Here is a 19,371-nt window from a genome sequence, read left to right on the forward strand (position 1 = left end):
CGCATGCGCTGTTCCGTTTCTTTCTGAACAGCAATGGCGTCCTCCTTAGCAGTGTGCAGGTTACATATGAGGGGCAGGGGCAGCTTGGTGAGGAGCCTACGTAGGGTCGAAACATTCCTCCACAGGAATATCGGAACAAACGTCGCTGCTGCGGAGGGTGACGCACTTCGAAAAGAGGAAACTGGTCAGTTTATCAAGCGACAGACAAACTAAGTTAGCCTTCTTACTAGCCTTGATGCTAGCTCACTCTCCTGGATTAAGCCGTCATTCCAAACTTCATTCAGAAATCTGTATGTTTTGGGTTTGCTTGGCTATCATCCAAAATGCGTGACATTTTGAATAGAAAATGTAAGGGTAAAGTGTCTTGGTAAAATTCGGCGTTGTTTTTTCTTTGCCAAGGAGTCCTGTTTCAATAAAATCTTCTCCTGAAGGCATTGCATCTGTCATTTCAAAGAAGAGTTGACATTAATAGATGTTGCTTTGTGGATGATTTGTATGCCGAATGAAACAGTATCCTGTAAGAGTTAATGAAACGTGCTATTCTTCTTACAGCTAATGCTGCAAAGTTTGTCTGATAACATTATGCTAACTGCACAGGGATGAACAATGACAACAAATCCAAGCCATCCTTAAAGTGAAACTACAGTAGTGACTGATGTTCTGCTTCTCTGTTATCAGATGAAAAGCATGGACGCAGGTCTTTGTATGCTGTCCAGGCGGAGAGACAAGGAGAGGCGACGAGATCTGTCCTCATCAACTGCAGCCCCAGAACCAATGAGAAAAAGTTCCTCAAGTTTTTATCAAGACATGGAGAAGTCAAGAAATACTTCTTTTATGAAAGCTATGTGCGTGAACGACCAAGGATTGTTTTCCAGCATGTTACAAGGTACATATAAGGCCAACTTGACTGGATTCAGTTGGTAGATGTAATTGTGTGTATTTGTGTTATTTTCCAGGGCATGTATGCCGTAGTGGAATTTACCAACCGGGAAAGCGTTGCATCTTTACTTGAAGAGGCAGCCATCCCCACTGTCAGCCATGAAGCCTTGGTGCCTTTTAAATCAAGACTGCTGTCACTGAAGAACGTCGACTCAGCGGGCTCAACGAACCAGCAGTACCAGCCACAGACCACTGCTCCCATCAACCAGCTTATACAGAGGCTGTCCAGAGAGGAAAGTGTAAGTGGACTGGTTGTCACACACAGAGTTACAGCTTAGATTAAACAATCCAGAGGGTTGGATTCGACTTTAAATACAAATCCATCTGTGAAAGTTAACGTGCTAACATGGTCTGTCTTCTCTTTCCCCCTCAGATAGACCGGCAGGTGATCTCCCTGACAGAATCCTATCAGCTAACAGAGGAGAACAGCCGACTGCGTTTCCTCGTCTGCTCTCTGCTCCAGGACATTGCTGCTGCTTATTTCCCAGAATGCACCATCAAGCCTTTCGGCTCATCGGTGAACGGTTTTGGAAAGCTGGGCTGTGACCTGGACGTGATCCTGGACCTGGATGGCATCAGTGGGAGAAAGGCAAAGACGGTAATAATGGGAGGTTGGGGAGAGAGAGTTGCCGGAGATAACATGGTCAGTTTTCAAACTACAAGCCTGATTCCCAAAAAGTCTGGACGCTGTGAAAAAATGTAAATTAAAAAAGAGTGCAATTTGCAACCACACAGGGTTTACATACATTTTAGTGTTCCTGAGACCATGTAGTAATCGCCTTTATACAACCATATGTTCACAAAGTGGTGAAATTCGCTTCATCCTTGTTTGTGAACGACTGAGCCTTTCGAGGATTCCCCTTTCATACCCATTCATAATGCTATCACGAAGTCTAATCCAATATCAGACTCTATATCCCTGTATAAACTAAAAAAAACATAATTTAGGATAATACATACAAACTCAGACATACTTTGAACGTACAGAATAGGAGAAATGTAGTTTTAATTGATGTTGCCTGGTCGGGTAGATACAAGTTTATTGTTTCAGATATTTCTATCACCTGATCGTTGCACTGACTGTCGGTGAGGTGATGATCCATTCACTGTCAGTTTCAGTCAGGGTAATTAGGGCCCGAGCAGTGAAACTGCGAGGACCCTATTGTAATTGTAATGATTATTATTATTATTATTATTTTCCTTTGTCCGTCATGATCGCATTTTTCACTGCCTGAACATACCCCAAAAGTCACCAAACTTGGAATATAGATCAGACCTGGCGAAAAATTTTAGAATCTGTTGTCGTTGTGAATGTCCACCACTAGGTGGCGCTACAATCAAGGAAAGTGTGTTTTGCCTAATAACTCCCACATACTTTGTCATACATTCAAAAACCTTATGTCCTCGCATTCAGTAAATCTTGCTGAATCTCCTGATATAGGCCACGCCCATTTTTGCCTGGCTTTTTTTTCGCTAGCTCGCGAAATGTCGCAAACCTACTTTTTCGAACTCCTCCCGGGCAATTTCACCAATTTGCACAAAACTTTGCACACAGCATCTGTGGATTCTCCTGACAAAAAGTTATCAAAAGAATTTTGATATTTTAAAAAATACTCAAGTTATTAAATAACTACTTCCTGCAGATTTCGTTCCAAACAGGAAGTGTTGCATATCTCCACATTGGTTTGTCCGAATGACGTGAAACTCAGGACACTACTTCCACATGAGCCCCTAAGGCTCTGTGCAAATTTATTGCCGATGACCACTAGGTGGCGCTCTTTAAATTCAAGTATTTTATATCTCCACATCGGTTGGTTAGATTAACACAAATTTTGGTACACTCATTGCCAATGACCTCCTGAGGACAACTGACAAAGGTGTTACCGATCTGACACTAGGTGGCGCTCTGGTGGCAGTTTCATTTTCTATTTGGCACTGTGCCCACACCATAACACTTATGGATATGAAATTGACAGGGGTGGTATAGACCGGCCCCTGTAACTCACACACCAAAAATGACCAGCAGGGGGCGCTATCATCAACACAAACCGTTTTTGCCTAATAACTCCCACATAATATGGCGCACATTGTTAAACCTTATATCTACATGTTCCCTGAATTGAGCTGGACTGTGTGATGTATGCCACGCCCACTTTCTCGCCAGAACTCAATTTGCAAATTCGCCAAATGTTGCAAACCTACTTTTTCCAACTCCTCCCAGGCAATTTCACCAATTTGCACAAAACTTTGCACACAGCATCTGTAGACCCTTCGGACAAAAAGTTATTAAAAGAATTTTGATATGCCAAAGAACACTCAAGTTATTAAATAACAACTTCATGTGGATTCGGGTCAAAACAGGAAGTGTTGCATATCTCCACATTGGTGTGTACAAATGACGTGAAACTCAGGATACAACTTCCCCATGAGCCCCTAAGGCTCTGTGCAAAATCTTGGCCGATGACCACTAGTTGGCGCTATTTAAATTGAAGTATTTCATATCTTGACACTGGTTAGTCGGATTAACACAAAACTTGGTACACTCATTGCCAAGGGCCTCCTGAGGACAGCTGACGAAGGTGTTACCGATCTGACACTAGGTGGCGCTCTGGTGGCAGTTTCATTTTATAAGTGGCACTGTGCCCACACCATAACACTTATGGATATGAAACTGATTGGGGTGGTATAGACTGGCATCTGTAACTCACACACCAAAAATCACCAGCAGGTGGCGCTATTATCAACACAAAACCGTTTTTGGCTATCAGTTAAGACATGCGCGCACAATAACGGGGCAATGGGTCCGGGTAAGGAGCACGCCCCGACAGCAGCACGCCCCGACCCGCGTGGACTGCGAGGGCCCGTTCATCGCTGCTTGCAGCTTTAATTTTCATATTATTATCTTTCAGTGTACAGCTTAAGTCACATAAAAGAAGTCTTATTTCTTTTAACTCTAACCTGCTGACCGGTTGTGGTGTGGTGGAGGTGCGGGGCTGCAGCACCAACATGCAGCAGCTAAACATAAAAGAAACTGTCTTGTTTCTTTGTGCAAATAAATATCGAACACAACTTGAATGTGAATGCTTAACTTATTCTAAACAAGGTAATGCTAATGAAGCTACCTGAGTCATGGTGCGTCTTTCACATCTGTGTCCTTGTGTCCTATGAGCCTTACATGAAGCTCGCAAAAGATGCACCACATTCCGAGTTGATTGTGATTTATAAAGGGAAACCGGTGTAGGATGTGCATGTGCACTGTGTTATAAATCTGAATATTTTAAGCATTTTCTGTGTTTTGTCTGTACGCCACCTTTAGATGTGAATCCTACACAGTTTTATAAATGAGACCCCTGATCTAGGATCTGCATAAATTGTACTCACTCATAGATACCTCCCACCTAAATACACCTGATGTTTACATCAAAATCCAATTAACTGAGAATGTTAAAAAAAAAAAAATCTATCTCATAATGTTACAGAAAGTGAGAAAAAAATCCTGGATAAATCCTTCCATTTATCTGGATTTGCACAAAAGTTAATGGGGTGTATTCTGGGCTGAGACTCATCCTCCACCCAAGTTTCATGGGAATCTGTTCAGTAGGTTTCGTGTAATCCTGCTGATAAACCAACCAACAGACACAGGTGAAACATTTCCTCCTTGGCAGAGGGAAAAAGTGAAACAGATACCAGCTGCTGTCATTTACCACCGTTTGAGTTTTGTGAGTTCTGCAGAGTGAAAGTGAAGACAGCTGTGGAGAACAAAAAGGGTTTGAAAAATACTACAGACACACTTTGCTGTTTGAATTAAAGCTTTTCCTTCAAGTCTAACAAACATTACCTTGGTAAGGGATTTGCATTGATTTATGCGTCTGTTGCCTGGAATCACTTAATAATGTTAAAGTCAGAGTTACTGTATGTGTTTTGAAAGTATCAATCATTTGGAATAATGCGGGTAAAACAAATCAAGTCATTTTCAGACTTGATGCACTCACTTATTTTTCCTCTCTTGTTGTCTTTAAGGTAACAAACTATAAATGAGGAGAATTAGTTCATTTCATAATCTTTTGCCACAAAGGAAAAGGTGCAGTAATGGTAAAGCGCGTTTGGTAAATGTTTGTATACTGCTTATAAATGCAAAATCGGGCCGTTAAAGTGAAGTCTTACAGCAATGCATGACATCTAAATGTTACAAGATGTGTTTTTTATTCTTTATAGTTCTTCATAGTGCAGAGCTGAAACTGTTCATCAATAGTCAGTCAGTGTTACGTGTCACCAGTGTCCGATGGTCAGGCCAGCACCATGTACCTGCCATGTGTGTGTGTGAATGGGAGGTAAATTGTAAAGCACAATATAAGTATAGCCATGTTGAATTTAGTCAGTTCATCTGCAACTGTTTTGATAATTTAGTCATATTTTAAGTCACATTGCAAACAACAATGCCTGATATTGGTTCCAGCCTCTCAATTGTTTTCTGTGTTTTCTTGTTAACCAGAAGCTTCAGGCTTTGGACTGTTGTTCAGACCAAACAAGATATTTGGGAAATTTTGACCGTATTCTCCATTGTTTGTGTTTGGTCATTTTGGATTACCAAAGTGGAGCAGTTGATGCAGAGGACCCTGCTGATATGTGTGAACAGCGCAGTGAATCTGCTGCTGCTTCCTTCCATAATCAATAGTTCACTCTGCAGTGCAATGTCAGACATGAATCACTGTTAGCTGCTGTTTTACTATAATGGACCCCACTTTTTTCTTCCATTATTGAAGCTTTAAAGGACACAGTATGGGGCAGGAGTAGTACACTGAGATTTTGTAAACTTGAAAAAAATGGTGTAAAGTAAATATTGTGCCGTAAGTTACAAACAGAGTGTGATTTAGGATCATTAATGAAACTCTGTGTGTGCAGCCAAAATCAGGTCTGTCACTGGAGTACCAGCTGAAGAGGGCCAACTCAGAGCGGGCCGTCACCCAGAGCATCCTGTCCGTCATCGGGGAGTGTGTGGACCAGTTTGGCCCAGGGTGTGTTGGGGTGCAGAAGATTCTCAACGCACGATGTCCCCTGCTCCGTTTTGCTCACCAGCCCTCTGGTTTTCAGTGTGACCTCACAGCCAACAACAGGTAATCCCCCTGGCTACATATATTACAGGACCATGGCTTTTAGCCTGTATGTAAACCATGCGTTATGGCTCTGGTGCAGTGGTTTCTTAAAGAAAGGGTCAGTTTCGGGGTCATATCTCGAAATGCCAATCGGAGCAGGTCATAGGCCTGTTGCTTCACAGAAACTGCTCGTTAGTTTTCTGTTGTCCTGAATATCATCTGGCCACACTGGCGTTGCAAAAGCCCCAAACAGACACTGTTGTGTGGCAGGAAGTGCTGTGAGGGCTCAGTTGCATGTTGCCACAGTGAAACTGTACAGAGGGGCCATGGGGGGGACTTGTTTGTGTTTCACTTCTTTCCAGCCTCATTGGTCTCAGTTGATGGTATACACACCTGCTAACGTACAGAAAACCACAGTGCACTTTCTAAGGAAATGGAGTCGAAGCACCCACTGTGGGTGGATGTGAGGGGGATTTTTTTCAAATCGCGTTCTGAGATCTCTAAAGCGCAGCACCTTCCTGGCTCAGAGCGTGTGTGTGTGTCTGTGTGTGTGTGTGTGGGTCACAGAAACCGAAAACTAGCAGCAGCTGAGTGTGACTGGCTGAAGACTGCTCTCTAGTGGTGGTTTTGCTGACGTTTTGGTTTCACTGACCCTTCACCTTCATCATGATATAGGATTTTTACTTTCTGCAGTCAGGAGTGTGTGAAGTGTCAGGATCAAGTGGATGTTTATCATTATGCTAATATTTTTATATTCACACATTAAATCACAGTTTTGTAGGCACAGTGTTTAATACACACATTTTAGTACAGAGCTACAATGGACAGATCAAAACGGTGAACAGTCATTTCAAAGAGTACACTCCCCTCTCACACTGTGGAGAAGGAGGTTTAGTTATAACCCTTTATAATAAAGCCACAACAATTATCAATTCATGATTTAGTTGTCAGTAGGGTTGCTGTGATAGACTGTTTTTAAGGTATGCTGTGGTATGAAAATTGTCATACCGTGTACATGAGCTCATCTGTGTTGTTGAATTGTTTCTTTGTGAAATTATAATAAAGCGTTTGTTTAACCAAAAAACATTCAGTTATAATAATAATTCTGTACCGTAGACCGTTTTGAGAGGGTTGTTGTTCCATGAAAATTACATACCATTGCAACCCTAGTTGTCAACTATAAACTGTTGGTTTCCTCGTAAATGATCATAGCAGTGACAGCAACCACTCGAGTGACTCAGTGCTGCTCCGACACACGCCTATCACACTGTGTTCCCTGTATGTTAAAGAGCTAATCTAAATGAAAATAGGACACTTAGAAAATAATATTCACATTTAACAGGCTGACAGAGAATTTTTACATACAAGTAAAATTCTGTGATGTCAGCTTGTTAAATGTGAATATTTTCTTGTTTCTTTCCTCCTCCATGACAGAAATCTGAATATCTTTGGGTTGTGGACCAAACAAGACACTTGAGGACGTCGCCTTGAGCTTTGGGAAACACTGATTGATATATTTCAACTTTTTCAGATATTTTAGAACAAACAACTAAACGAATAATTGAGACAATAATTTCATTCAGCCCATGTATGCTGGGACATCGTGCCATGGCTAAATATCTAGGAGAACATTGCAACACAGCTGCTGCTGAAGTATATTTTTCCTTTTTTTTCCATCAACAGATTGATGCAGAAGCTTTAATCATACCACCATGGTTACTGTCAATGTCAGGATATCAAAGAATAGCTGCCTTATTTCCTATTTGATATTTTTATTTTATTTTGTCATGAAAGTCTCCCAACACTGATACAAACAGCCACAAAGAAGCCCCAGTAGCAATTCTGCCTGTTCTCCACAGGGTGGCGATCAAGAGCACAGAGCTGCTCTACCTCTATGGACAGCTGGACCCTCGGGTGCGTTTCCTGGTGTTCACGGTGCGCTGTTGGGCCCGAGCTCACGGCATCACCAGCAGCATACCTGGAGCCTGGATCACCAACTTCTCCCTCACCGTCATGGTGCTATTCTTCCTGCAGAGGAGGAGCCCTCCCATCATCCCCACCCTGGACCACCTAAAGGGCCTGGCAGGTACCACCCAGCACCACCTGATGACCCCACTCTGTCCCCCGTAACCAAGAATAGAACCGAGATTAGGGCGATATGATGACATGTAAAAATTAATAGTGATAATGATAGTGTTGGTGATAATAATAATAACTATAACAACACTACTAATAATAATAATAATGATGACGATGATAATCACAATAATAATAATGGCAGCTATATTTATATGGCACCTTTTAAAAACAAAGTTACATAATGCTTTACAATAAAAATGTATAATCAAAGTAAATAAGATCCAGAAGATAATAAAATCCAAATACTGCCAATCACAACAGATTGGATCAGTTAAGAAAAAGATTTTGACATCATCAGATAGGGCCCTGCCCAGAGGACCTCTGGCAGTGATCAGGCTCACAGGGGTTATCAACTCATAAATATAGGCAGTAGTTTGTGGTATTTATTTCCTTAATATTTGTGTACAAGATATTTGTGGGCAATGGTACAAACAATTAGCACAACTGCTGTCTGGTTGGATTTTCATAAGTTTTTCCTTCACTAGGATGTTATATTTAAATTTGTTAAAATTAAATTACATTTAAATTTGATTTCAGTATTTGAAATGTAACTGCTACTCTGAGAGAGAGGTTTCAATGCTGGCTCTGTAGCAGACATTGGAGCACACCTTACCTTCTCATTACCATGTGTATGAATGTGTTCTATGATAATATGAACCACCGGCACACCACACTGCCTGCCACTGCAGCTCCTCCATCTCTGTCTACTCTCTCTCTCTGTCACCTTGGCTGCCTGATAATTGCCTTCCAAAAGCAATCTACCCCCCCTCCTCCTCCACCTCCCTACATCTCCTCCACTTCCTCCACCTCCTCTGCCTCTGCCCCGTTTAGCACAGACTCTATCACACAGAGTGCTTACAGGACAATAAAAGGCCCATCACTCTGGGAAGGTCAATGACCCCGCCTCCTCCGGACACACACGGCAGCATACTGGCAGCTATTTAAACAGCGGTGTTTTACACACACATACACACACACACACACACACACACAGACACCAGCCGCCTCATGGTGGTGAAGGAGACTGGTTACAAGGGCACTGCTGGAGAAGAAAACCAGCCAAGCAAAGACCTGATCCATACTCTCTGTTCTCTGACCACTTTCATATTCATACATGTTCATGCAGCTCACTGTCCTTCCCCCTGGGATATTCTGTTTCCTCTCCATGAATGCACCGACACCATCCGTCTCTGTCTTATTTATGGCCATCATAGGCCTGTTAAGCCAGTCATTTACCTTGTATCCCTGCTCTTGTCCCACAAGGTCCCGCGGACAAGAGCATGATTGAGGGGAACGACTGCACGTTTGTCAGCGACTTCAGCAGGATCCAGCTCCAGAGCAACACAGAAACACTGGGTGAGCACGGGAGCGTGGAGTTGGAGCTGCAGGGCTACAACTCACTTTGATTGATACCACAGTTTCTGTTAGCCACTAACTCCATTTTCTAACTTTTCTCTCAGAGCAACTGCTGTGTGAATTCTTTGACTTCTACTCCACCTTTGCTTTCACCAAGATGTCCATAAATATCAGAAAGGTATGTATGTTTGTTCATATCATTAGTCCCATGTAACCACAGACGACAGACCCTAAGATGACAATTCACATTATGTCTTCATTATGTCTCCTGACCAGGGGTACTTAAACCACAGAACTTACTTCTGATTGACTGAAGAGAGCTAAATTAATGTGTATAAACATCCATTCAATGAGTCAGCTGTTACACCTGAACCCTGCGTAGCTTACGAGCAAGCAGCGAAGGTCATAGATGAATCGATGAGCGATTTGTGGTTCCAACCATCTAACGTCGCCGCCATTACTGCGATGGAACCTCCGCCTGCTCACAGTAACAGCAGCATGGGTAAAGACAGTGGCGCCCAGTTAATGATAAAGTTTTTTATATGGATGGTGACCTTACTGTCATTCATATTTTTCATATTAGACATTGCTTAGGACAATAGCCAGAATAGATGATGAGGAACAGTGAAAAAAATGACCATTACCACATTCCAAATGATGAAGAACTGTGTAATATACTAACGTTAATGTACTAGCTAGCTAGCATAATCTATCAAGAGCTACATTTAATCATTACAGACCAGATGCATCAGTCAAACATTTAAAAATACAAATTTTTAAAAACATTATTTCATTAATAGCCTGGCAACAAAAAGACAACTAGGCCTCATGTACAGAGGGTCAAAATAACAATAATAATAAATGAATTAAAGTAATTATAACATTGTTGATCCACTCCTGGCAGATATCTTGGTCCTCCGCATGTCCAGTGAATCTATGTAAAGTGTTTGGTCTCAGACAGGACACTCATCGTGAAGTTGCGGCTCGTGTACTTCACATTCAGTTTGTTACCAAAGTTGAAGTTTGGCACAATTGTTGGAGCAGCTGAGAACAGCACAGGCTCTTCATGACGTCCTAGACGTCATTGTCAAAAGTAACATTGCATAGAAAGTAAAGGTAAAAGTACAAAACCGTTCACTTCTCACCACAGCTTGCATTCAAATGAGCCCCTATTGTTGAGCGAAGCCACCGCAATAATTACGGCTTGTCTACTTCTGATACTTCCTCAGATTTGTGTTTAGATAAGTAACTGAAAAACAGTCAAAAAGTAGGCTAAAAGTAATGATTGAATAGTTGAGAAGGACCTCCAGAGAATCAACAGCTGAATCTGCAGCTCCTCTCAGCTTTACGGAGCTCTGATTGTCATAGCATCATTTCATCCAGCAGCACACAACAAACACACAGTTGGAGACCAGCTGGTGAACAAGCTGGAGTCAGATATTTCCTTCAGGGTTTGTGGAGCCCTTACATTTATCTGGAGCGCAGACACATGATTCCAAATGAACTGTAATGTGTCTGTGTATCTGCTCTGCTGCCTTTCATGATGACTGAAACATCCATCACAGATGCACCTTATGAGAGCACAGAAACACCTGTCTTCCTACATAACTTAACTCACCACACCACTTTCTTCTATACATCAGGTGCCAAATATCATGCAAGCATTGTATCTCTTAAAGTAAATGTCCAGTAATGTCTGAATGAATTCATAAGGAGCTTTAATGTAAAAGTTACTGACTAGGACTATCCTGGCCAAAATAATTGTGATACATGATATTATTGTGTTAGTTATCAAAATGTTCTTTAAACTCTTAAAAAGACAAACTTTAAAAGGAAATCGATATAGGGCTGTATGTTATCGAGCCAGACAGCTTCTCCAAGTCACTTATGTGAGAATATTCTCAATATGCAGACTCACCATTATCACAATGATGGAAATTCCCCAGAATCAACTAAGCCTGAGAATTTTTTTCCCAAACCGTGATAAAATCTGATGTCCTCCCATCTCATCCTCATTACTTTAAGAGACAGATGAAGGCAGCTGTGTTCCATAACCAGTCAGGGCTCTAGTGTCTGTCCTGTGGACACTAGCTGCTGCTGCTGCTGTCTGAAGCTGTCCTGGACCACTGGACCAATCAATCAGCTGGGCTAATATCAGCTGATATAAGCTTGTTGCAGAGACGATATGTAATGAGAAATGTCAATACACATTTTTTTTGTTTGTTTTTCCACCAGAGAGCATTTAATTCTTCTTTGTGTCTTAAAAATGTTTCGAGGATCTTGATTAAAAATACTGAAAAAAAACTTAAAGAACCCAGCACCAGTCAGGCTCTACTCACAAAATAGTCCGTCCTATTACTCGGATGGTTTCTAATCTGCCTGCAAAATCTATCCTTTGCCTCATTAACTAATGAGAACATAAAGAAAATGTTTTTGTGGAGGAGCTTCGGCTCTTAAGGAAACCAATTTTCAGGCTCCTTTTCAACGTCTCCTCCCAGCCTCAGCTCTGAGCTCCAGCAGAGAAATCTGTTGGTAATAAAGGCGATGTTTGGTGGATGGCGTCTTCCCACACACCACACACAGAGATGACATCTGTCCTTGTCATGTGTGATTGATGCCGGCCCCACGGGGCCCGGCGCCCTTAAGCTGGGGCTCCAATTAGGAGCTCCATCAGGCTCAGTGTAAACAAACACATATTTATTCTATTTAGACCCATCTTCCTGCTGTTGTGTGTTGGTGCCTGCGTTATACTTTTTATAGGCACTGAAAGAGCATCCACGCTGACACTTTATGTAAATAAAATTAAAATGGATTCAACTTAAACGTATCTCAAAAACTGTGTAACATTAAACAACATCCTACTTATCAGCCGTTACGTTTGCTGGTAGAGTTGTAGCTGATAACTGAATTGATGAAGTAGGAGTTTGGTGGCACATCGTATGAGATGCAGGGGGTTTAACTAATTGATAGACCCTAAAGATTAATAAAAGGTTTGACACAGCAGAGGAAGCCTGCAGGTAGACTGTGGCCATGACCCATGCCAACAGGCATTCACCAGCAGAGCAACAGCCATAAATCTGCTTTACTGTGCTACAATTCTCTGCTTCACTCCTCTCTGACTGATGGCTTTATGTCGCCATACTCCGTCCCTCCTGCCCCTTTACTGTCAGGCTGTAGGCAGGAAACGGTATGCAGAGTACGGTAGAAGGTTCTTGACTCCTCTCTGACCCACATATTGATGGTTCATGTGATGGCCATGACTGCCCGTCAGATGCAGTACACATCATATATGCTTCTGTTGCTAACACGTTCGGTGTGCACAGCAGGTTTTCATATCAGTCGAGCACATTCCTGTCATTTTTTTGTTCCACTTCCTGAATTATTTCTTCTTTTCATGACTCATGTCAAAACGCTTCCAGAGCCACGTGCACGTCTCTCCCTCTCCCATCTGCTCGCCCGTGAAGAGGTGTTCAGTCGGCTTTACGCGCCCCAGATACAGCAGCAAGGAGATAAAACCATGACCAATGAGATAGAGATGGACCAGAACTCACTGTACATACAGGACTGCTCTTATAGCTGCCACTGCTCCAGAATGTGTTTTCATCTGCCAGCTTTGTCCCCTCTCTCTCTCTCCAGGGCAAAGAGCAGAACAAGCCGGAGGTCTCCCCGCTGCACATCCAGAACCCGTTTGAAACCTCTCTGAACGTCAGCAAGAACGTCAACGCCACACAGCTGGGGCGCTTCGTGGCTTTATGTCAGGAGAGCTCCTGGCTGCTCCACCAGAGTGAAACCACCAGGCCCACAGGTGTTACTGCAGGGAACACTCCCAGACCTTGGGGACTCGCTGCCCTCCTCCAGCCCTCCCAGGTCGCAGAGATCAAAAGTCGGCATAAAAGGAGACGGGAGCCAGCAAGTGAGAGGATCAAGAGCCTGCTGGAATCTTTGAAGAATAACAAACAACCAAAGAAAAGCTAGGACTCTTGGGAAATCTCAGAAATCAGCTCCATCCTCGTACTTTTACTTTAGCTGTTTCATTGGAGGAAAGCGTGTGGTGGTGTTGTCCAAAGTCTCACTGAGGAGGCGAGGAGCAGCTTCTGCACTGGACTTTAGTTCCAAACATGGACACTGGAGGGTGTTACTGAGGCCTGTACGTGCATATGTCTGGGACCTAAAATAAGGGATTGATTACTGTGTTCTTCACTGTAGACTTCCCTACCCTGTTGTGATTAAAGTCAGTACTGTGGAAACTGCCAGATGCTCATGCAGGAGCTGAGAGTGAAGATCTGTCTGTTCATCTGATTCAGAATCTGTACATGGATATTATCATTTACACTGATTACCAACTTCATGTGTTTACACCTCAAACAACATCACTATGTATATATGTTTTGTATTAATGGTATAGTACAGATGGAATAATCAAGATTGTATTGCAAACACTGCGTTTGGTTATTATTGCACCTCAAAACTGACAAAAGGCACTAAAAGGCTATCACACACATCGAGAATCAATACAATGCTATTAGTTAAAAGTGAGGAGTGTAGAGAGAATGTGGTAAAGAAAGTTAAAATCTCTCCTTAACTTCCAATAACTTGATAGATTTAATTAAAACCTTATTTATTTTACTCTGTTTGTCTCTGACTCATTTAATTTTTGAACTCCTCATGTGACATCAAACTGAGGCATGTCCAGGTGTGCTGTGGGATTTTGTTACAACCGTAGATTATCGAAATAACAATACTATACTATTATAGTTATATAACATATAACAAGTGTTTTGGGTGTCACGCCTCACACTAACAGACCATTCACTAACCCTCTGTCTTCATAATGTTATCAATCTGTGTCATACATTAACAATTAGAAAAAACTTCTCTGGGCGCTCCTCGTTTTCAAAGCTAGCTAATATTGTCAGTGTTAGCTTGCAGGCTGAAATGTATTTGCTGCTGTTACCAGACTTTATACAGTAATGCTACATTAGGCTAGCATAAAGTATGGATGGGTAACATGACCTGCAGTGGTTGGTTAAGTTTAGCTAAGTTTTAGCTCTAAGCTAAGTACGGTAGCCTAGTTAGTTGAAAAGCTGTCCGTGTTTCAACAATCACTTCCTGTTCTGATCTGATGCAGGTCTAAACATGAGTCAAATCTTGTGTTCAACCTCAAGTGTTTCTTGGGGAAAATAGAGAAATTGCGGTGAGATGAAAAACTTCAGAAACTCGAGTAACATTAGCTTAAATAGCTTAAAATGAGCAAATGAGAGATACGGTTTGAATGGGGACGGCCTTCCATTCCGAAACACCTCCATTGCGAAACCCCTCCATTCCAAAACACCGCTGTTCCGAATCCAACTTTCAAGTTCCAATTACTTCCCAATAGGGTTAGGGTCAGGGGTTCCCCAATAGCCTTTTCGGAATAGCAGAAAAAAAATGGGAAACCCGCCATTACGAAGAATGGAAGTCTATTTTCGGAACAGCGGGGTTTCGGAAAGGCGGGGTGTAACCGGTTTGAATGTATTTGCTCAATGTATTGGTGTGAAAGGAAAACTATAAAGCCTTATATTTGTTTTTACATTGCATATAACTATTTAACTAATAGTAGTCTAAAGTAGTGGACTTGGTCTGTTAACCTTTAACTACCTTTTGTTGTTTTTTTAAAAAACAAATGACGGTAAAATGTTAAGCCTACATCTGGATTAAAGTTTGGAGAGGCAAATGATATAAAACAATGACATAATGGTGGTAGCATGTGTTAAATTGATCTAGAAGCAGACAGCACATCAGTTTGGTCACCAGTCTGTTGGAGTCAAAGTGAGCCAGCGCTGTGGTGAAGTCTGTAGAATGAATTGACCTCACTGGAAACCCACTAGTTGATATGTCATGCTAAATATGTGGAAAGAGAAATGTCACTTCAACTCTTCCTCAGTCAGTTTCCAGCTCATAATGCCTCATAATGTCCACTAATCACACTGTCTGAAATGTGGTTCAAGAAGGAAGCCGGTAACAAATCAAAACGCCAAAGAGGTCATTCACATCCATTTTTTTTCATAGTTACATAGCCTGAATGATGTATGCGTCTATGAGACAGAGGAAAGAGAGAAGACCTGAGGGTGCATGTGTTCAGAGTGCCTGTGCAGGTTCACGTCCTCTGAGTGTGTCTGAGTGTTTGTCTCAGGCCCATGGGACAGTGTTTGAGGAGCAGGGAGTGTGCAGCCCACAGCTGCTTTTCCCCTTATTGCTGTGGGAGGTCAGAAGGGTGAGAGGATCAAACTTTTAACTACCTCCCCCTCCCATCCTACCCTCTGCCACAGAGCCGGGAGGACAGGAGCGAGGCAGAAAAGCCTCACACCCCCTGCTTTTGAACTTCACTCGGTGTCCCTGCCTCCTCTCTTCTCGCTTCCATTCCTCTTTCAAATTCATCGTGCCTCTCCCTCTATCTCCGGCATCTCTTTCCTCTCCCCTCAGAGTGGCAGCGTTCTTTGAGGTTTGCGGAGTTTGTTTATTTCCATGAGTGAGTTTCTGACTGGATGTGCGCTGGTGGAGCCACAGAGTGGTTATGAAACGCGGTGGTTAGAGAAGCACTGGGTGGGGAAATCAACACCTCAGGAGAATTTGATGAAATAGGACTGCTGAGTGTTGTAGGGTTCATTTGAAGGAGCTAGACGTCAGCGCTGTGGATCTTCTGATTTGTATTTGGTGGTTTAGAATGTGCTGTGCTGTTTTTCTAAATTTATAGACCCCTCTTTGATGGCACTCTCCATTTATTGAGCACTTTTATGGGGTAATTACAGGCATAGATAGAAACCGTGGCCACTTGCCAAAAGGTGCCACAAGTCAATGTCAAGGTTAATCAAATTTTTTTGTAGCTCGTGCCAACCCTTGCAGTGCTTTTATGTGATCATCTCCAAGTAAAGTTCTAAAAGCACCAAGGTTGTGTTTGGTTAACCTGCCCAGCAGTGACCTTTCTCCAGAGTGTTTGCAGGCGGCACACTGCGGGCTCTGATTTATTAGGAAAACTGTTGAAAAGTCCAAGATGGATTGGCCCTCTCTCAGGAAGTCCAGAGGTTTTAGCGGGCCTGTGGCCAGAGTTTATGTTGCTGCCTTTTTTCTGGCTCCTAATGCGCCTTCAGAGCCTGAAAGAATGTAAAAGGGTGGCCTGAGGGTTTGACAAACACGAGAGGGATTTGAGGAAACACGTTGAGGGAGGAAAGGTAGGAAAAAACAACAAGAAATGAAAAAGACCTCGGCATGCATGTTAGGTTGAATGCCCCTGAAAAATGTGAAAGTCTGGAGCAGAGACTGTTGTTAGAACTCGAGGAAAAGGCTCGAGCTTCTGGAGCACGTGGTGTTTGATGAAAGTGCTTATCAGTTGGAGCACTTTCAGAAGTTATTTTATCAAGCCATCCGATCACCCCGCCACTCCTTCTACTTACCTCCACAAAGACCTGAGAGCAGTGTGGAGAACATAATCTCAAAGCACTTCCCCCCCACAGTTCCATGAATTGTCCCCAGAACATTGTGAGAGGTCGTTACGCTGGTTTCCATAGTTGAGGGACAAGCGTCCTGGCGTCCCCTGGGGAACCCAAACTTCCCTTTTCTCCCAGGCGTCCCACCCACCAACGCCAGGGTTCGCTCGGAGGGAGCAGGGAGCGCTGGAGGCCCCTGACGTTATCACTCCGTGTATCTCTGGCTGCAGACTCACTGCAGAGGTGTGTACTGGCTGAAACATGCGGTTATTGAAAGATTCATTCGAGTGACCCCAGTGAACATGCAGCAGACTGCGACGTGCCTCCACGTCTCTCTCTACGATGAAAACATGAGGTAAACTACTGGCGACCAACTAGATGAGTTAAGCCAATGTGTTTATGCTATGGGAATGCCTGGGACTTACTGTACCCACCAACAGTGCCATTGTTTCAGTGGAGGATGCATGGCTGCCTAATTGGAGCCTGGCACAGAGTTAATAGCAACCAAGGCGTCCTAGCGTCAACAAGCGCAGTGCTTTGCACATTCTTCCTCTCACTGGACAGTAGAGAGGCTACCTCCGTTCAGCGCAGGCCAGATCGGGCCCTGTATGAGCCGTCACATGGATACACCACGCACAAGCACACACGACCACCGGGACATGGGTGTGTATCCATGGAAACGCACCCCGCTCATCTGCAGCACTCCACCAGGCTCTCCTGGGTGCCTTTGGAGAATGCATGTGCGATGCCACGTATATACATGTGACACAGTCCCAAAGCTCCGGCTGCTGCGTTTATACCATCACATGTGCTTTGTTGTTGTGTCAAAGCTGCCATGAAGAGGCTGACACCCCTTTGATGTACACTGTCTTCACATAGGAGTTCAATGCAGTTCTTGCTTGATCTAAACATAATCAGGGTGAGGATTTATTTTACAGGTTTGCAATTTGATGGTTCGAAGATCAAGGTGATTTATTCATCATTATACAACTCAGGGTAACATCCTGAAATAAAGGTTTGTAAACTCACTTCATGCTACACAAACAGAGCATATATACAGTTATTTATGTAAACACAAAGGGATGTGCATTTTTTAAATCTGCGTCCGGGTGAATGTAAACAGCAGCAACAAGATGGTGATAATAAAGTGGTCGGCATCCTCACAATAAAAGTTCGACGTCAGGTTAACACTGTCGTGTAAGCATCAAGCATCAATGATGTAAATACACATCAGTCCACCTCTCCTCGCCTAGCTTTAGTCCTGCGCTCTGTCCACTCAGAACACGCTTGTTCCAGGATATTATGGTGGAGGTCTCTGTAAAGATGTGGACACAGCAGTCTCTGATTTCCTGTCCCTGAGTCCCATTTGTCCATTTCATTTTCCTGTGAGGAAAATTTGTAGAACAAAGTTCCTCATGACAAAGACGTCCTTCATCTATATCCACAGATCATTCAGGGTTGAAGGAGCTTAAGACTGTCCCAGCTCTCCTTGGACAAAAAAAAACTTTAAATGTCTTTATCTCTCAATATCATAACTTTGAACTCAATTACAGTTTTATTCCTCAAGTCAAAGATTTTTTTCTTCATCCCGAGAGTGGCAACACTACCATGTTGTATTTGCAGCCAATGAGCTGTCGTAGAAAGTCGGTATCATCAGAATCAGAATCAGAATCAGAATCAGAATCAGAATCAGCTTTATTGGCCAAGTATGTGAAACACAAACAAGGAATTTGACTTGGTTTTTTCTTCGCACACAATGTACATAGACATAAACATGAACATAAACAAACATAACAACATTCAACTAGAAGGAACAAGAACAACAAAGAACAGTAAGTTAAAAGGTGTTCAGAAGTCCGGACTATTATAAATATATAAATATATATTTAAGTATATTTATATTATATTATTTACAGTGTGGATATATGTTGTTCAATTATGTACAGGTATATATACAGGTATATATATATATATATATAGATATATACATATAAAGTGCAATTTGGTCTGTAAATGTAAAGACTATGAGTGGATGGTTTTGGAGTCAGGGAGGTTGCTGACACTGGGTGACTGATCAAGTGTTCATCAGTGCGACGGCCTGGGGGAAGAAACTGTTCTTATGTCTGGTTGTTTTGGCGAACAGTGTTCTGTAGCGCCTGCCGGAGGGGAGAAGTTCAAACAGATTGTGTCCAGGGTGTGATGGGTCTGCAGAGATGTTTCCTGCCCGTTTCCTGACTCTGGATGAGTATAGGGCCTGGATGGTGGGCAGTTTAGCACCAATGATTTTTTCTGCAGACCTTATTGTCCGTGTCAGTCTTTTCCTGTCCTGTTTGGTGGCTGATCCAAACCAGACGGTGATGGAGGTGCAGAGAACAGACTGA

The 19,371-nt window shown here is 42.8% G+C and overlaps 1 protein-coding gene across 1 annotated transcript; it reads left to right on the top strand.

Annotated features, from left to right (window-relative positions):
• Window positions 1–33: 33 nt before the first annotated feature.
• mtpap (mitochondrial poly(A) polymerase) lies at window positions 34–14,153 on the top strand. Its single transcript, XM_073488498.1, has 9 exons — window positions 34–184; window positions 679–845; window positions 957–1,178; window positions 1,313–1,537; window positions 5,842–6,053; window positions 7,892–8,118; window positions 9,435–9,527; window positions 9,632–9,705; window positions 13,164–14,153. Exons 1-9 carry the CDS (start codon window positions 34–36, stop codon window positions 13,500–13,502), a joined length of 1,710 nt encoding a protein of 569 aa, XP_073344599.1. The 3' UTR covers window positions 13,503–14,153.
• Window positions 14,154–19,371: the final 5,218 nt, after the last annotated feature.

The sequence above is a fragment of the Pagrus major genome, chromosome 19 (genome assembly GCF_040436345.1).
Source record: "Pagrus major chromosome 19, Pma_NU_1.0".
Taxonomy (NCBI): domain Eukaryota; kingdom Metazoa; phylum Chordata; class Actinopteri; order Spariformes; family Sparidae; genus Pagrus; species Pagrus major.

Bases quoted from the DNA above. Each gene is read 5' to 3' on its own strand.
- mtpap (XM_073488498.1), top strand. From the start codon at position 34: ATGGCGTCCTCCTTAGCAGTGTGCAGGTTACATATGAGGGGCAGGGGC. The intron at 1,179-1,312 runs GTAAGTGGACTG...TTTCCCCCTCAG, and splicing joins GGCTGTCCAGAGAGGAAAGT to ATAGACCGGCAGGTGATCTC. The intron at 6,054-7,891 runs GTAATCCCCCTG...TGTTCTCCACAG, and splicing joins GACCTCACAGCCAACAACAG to GGTGGCGATCAAGAGCACAG.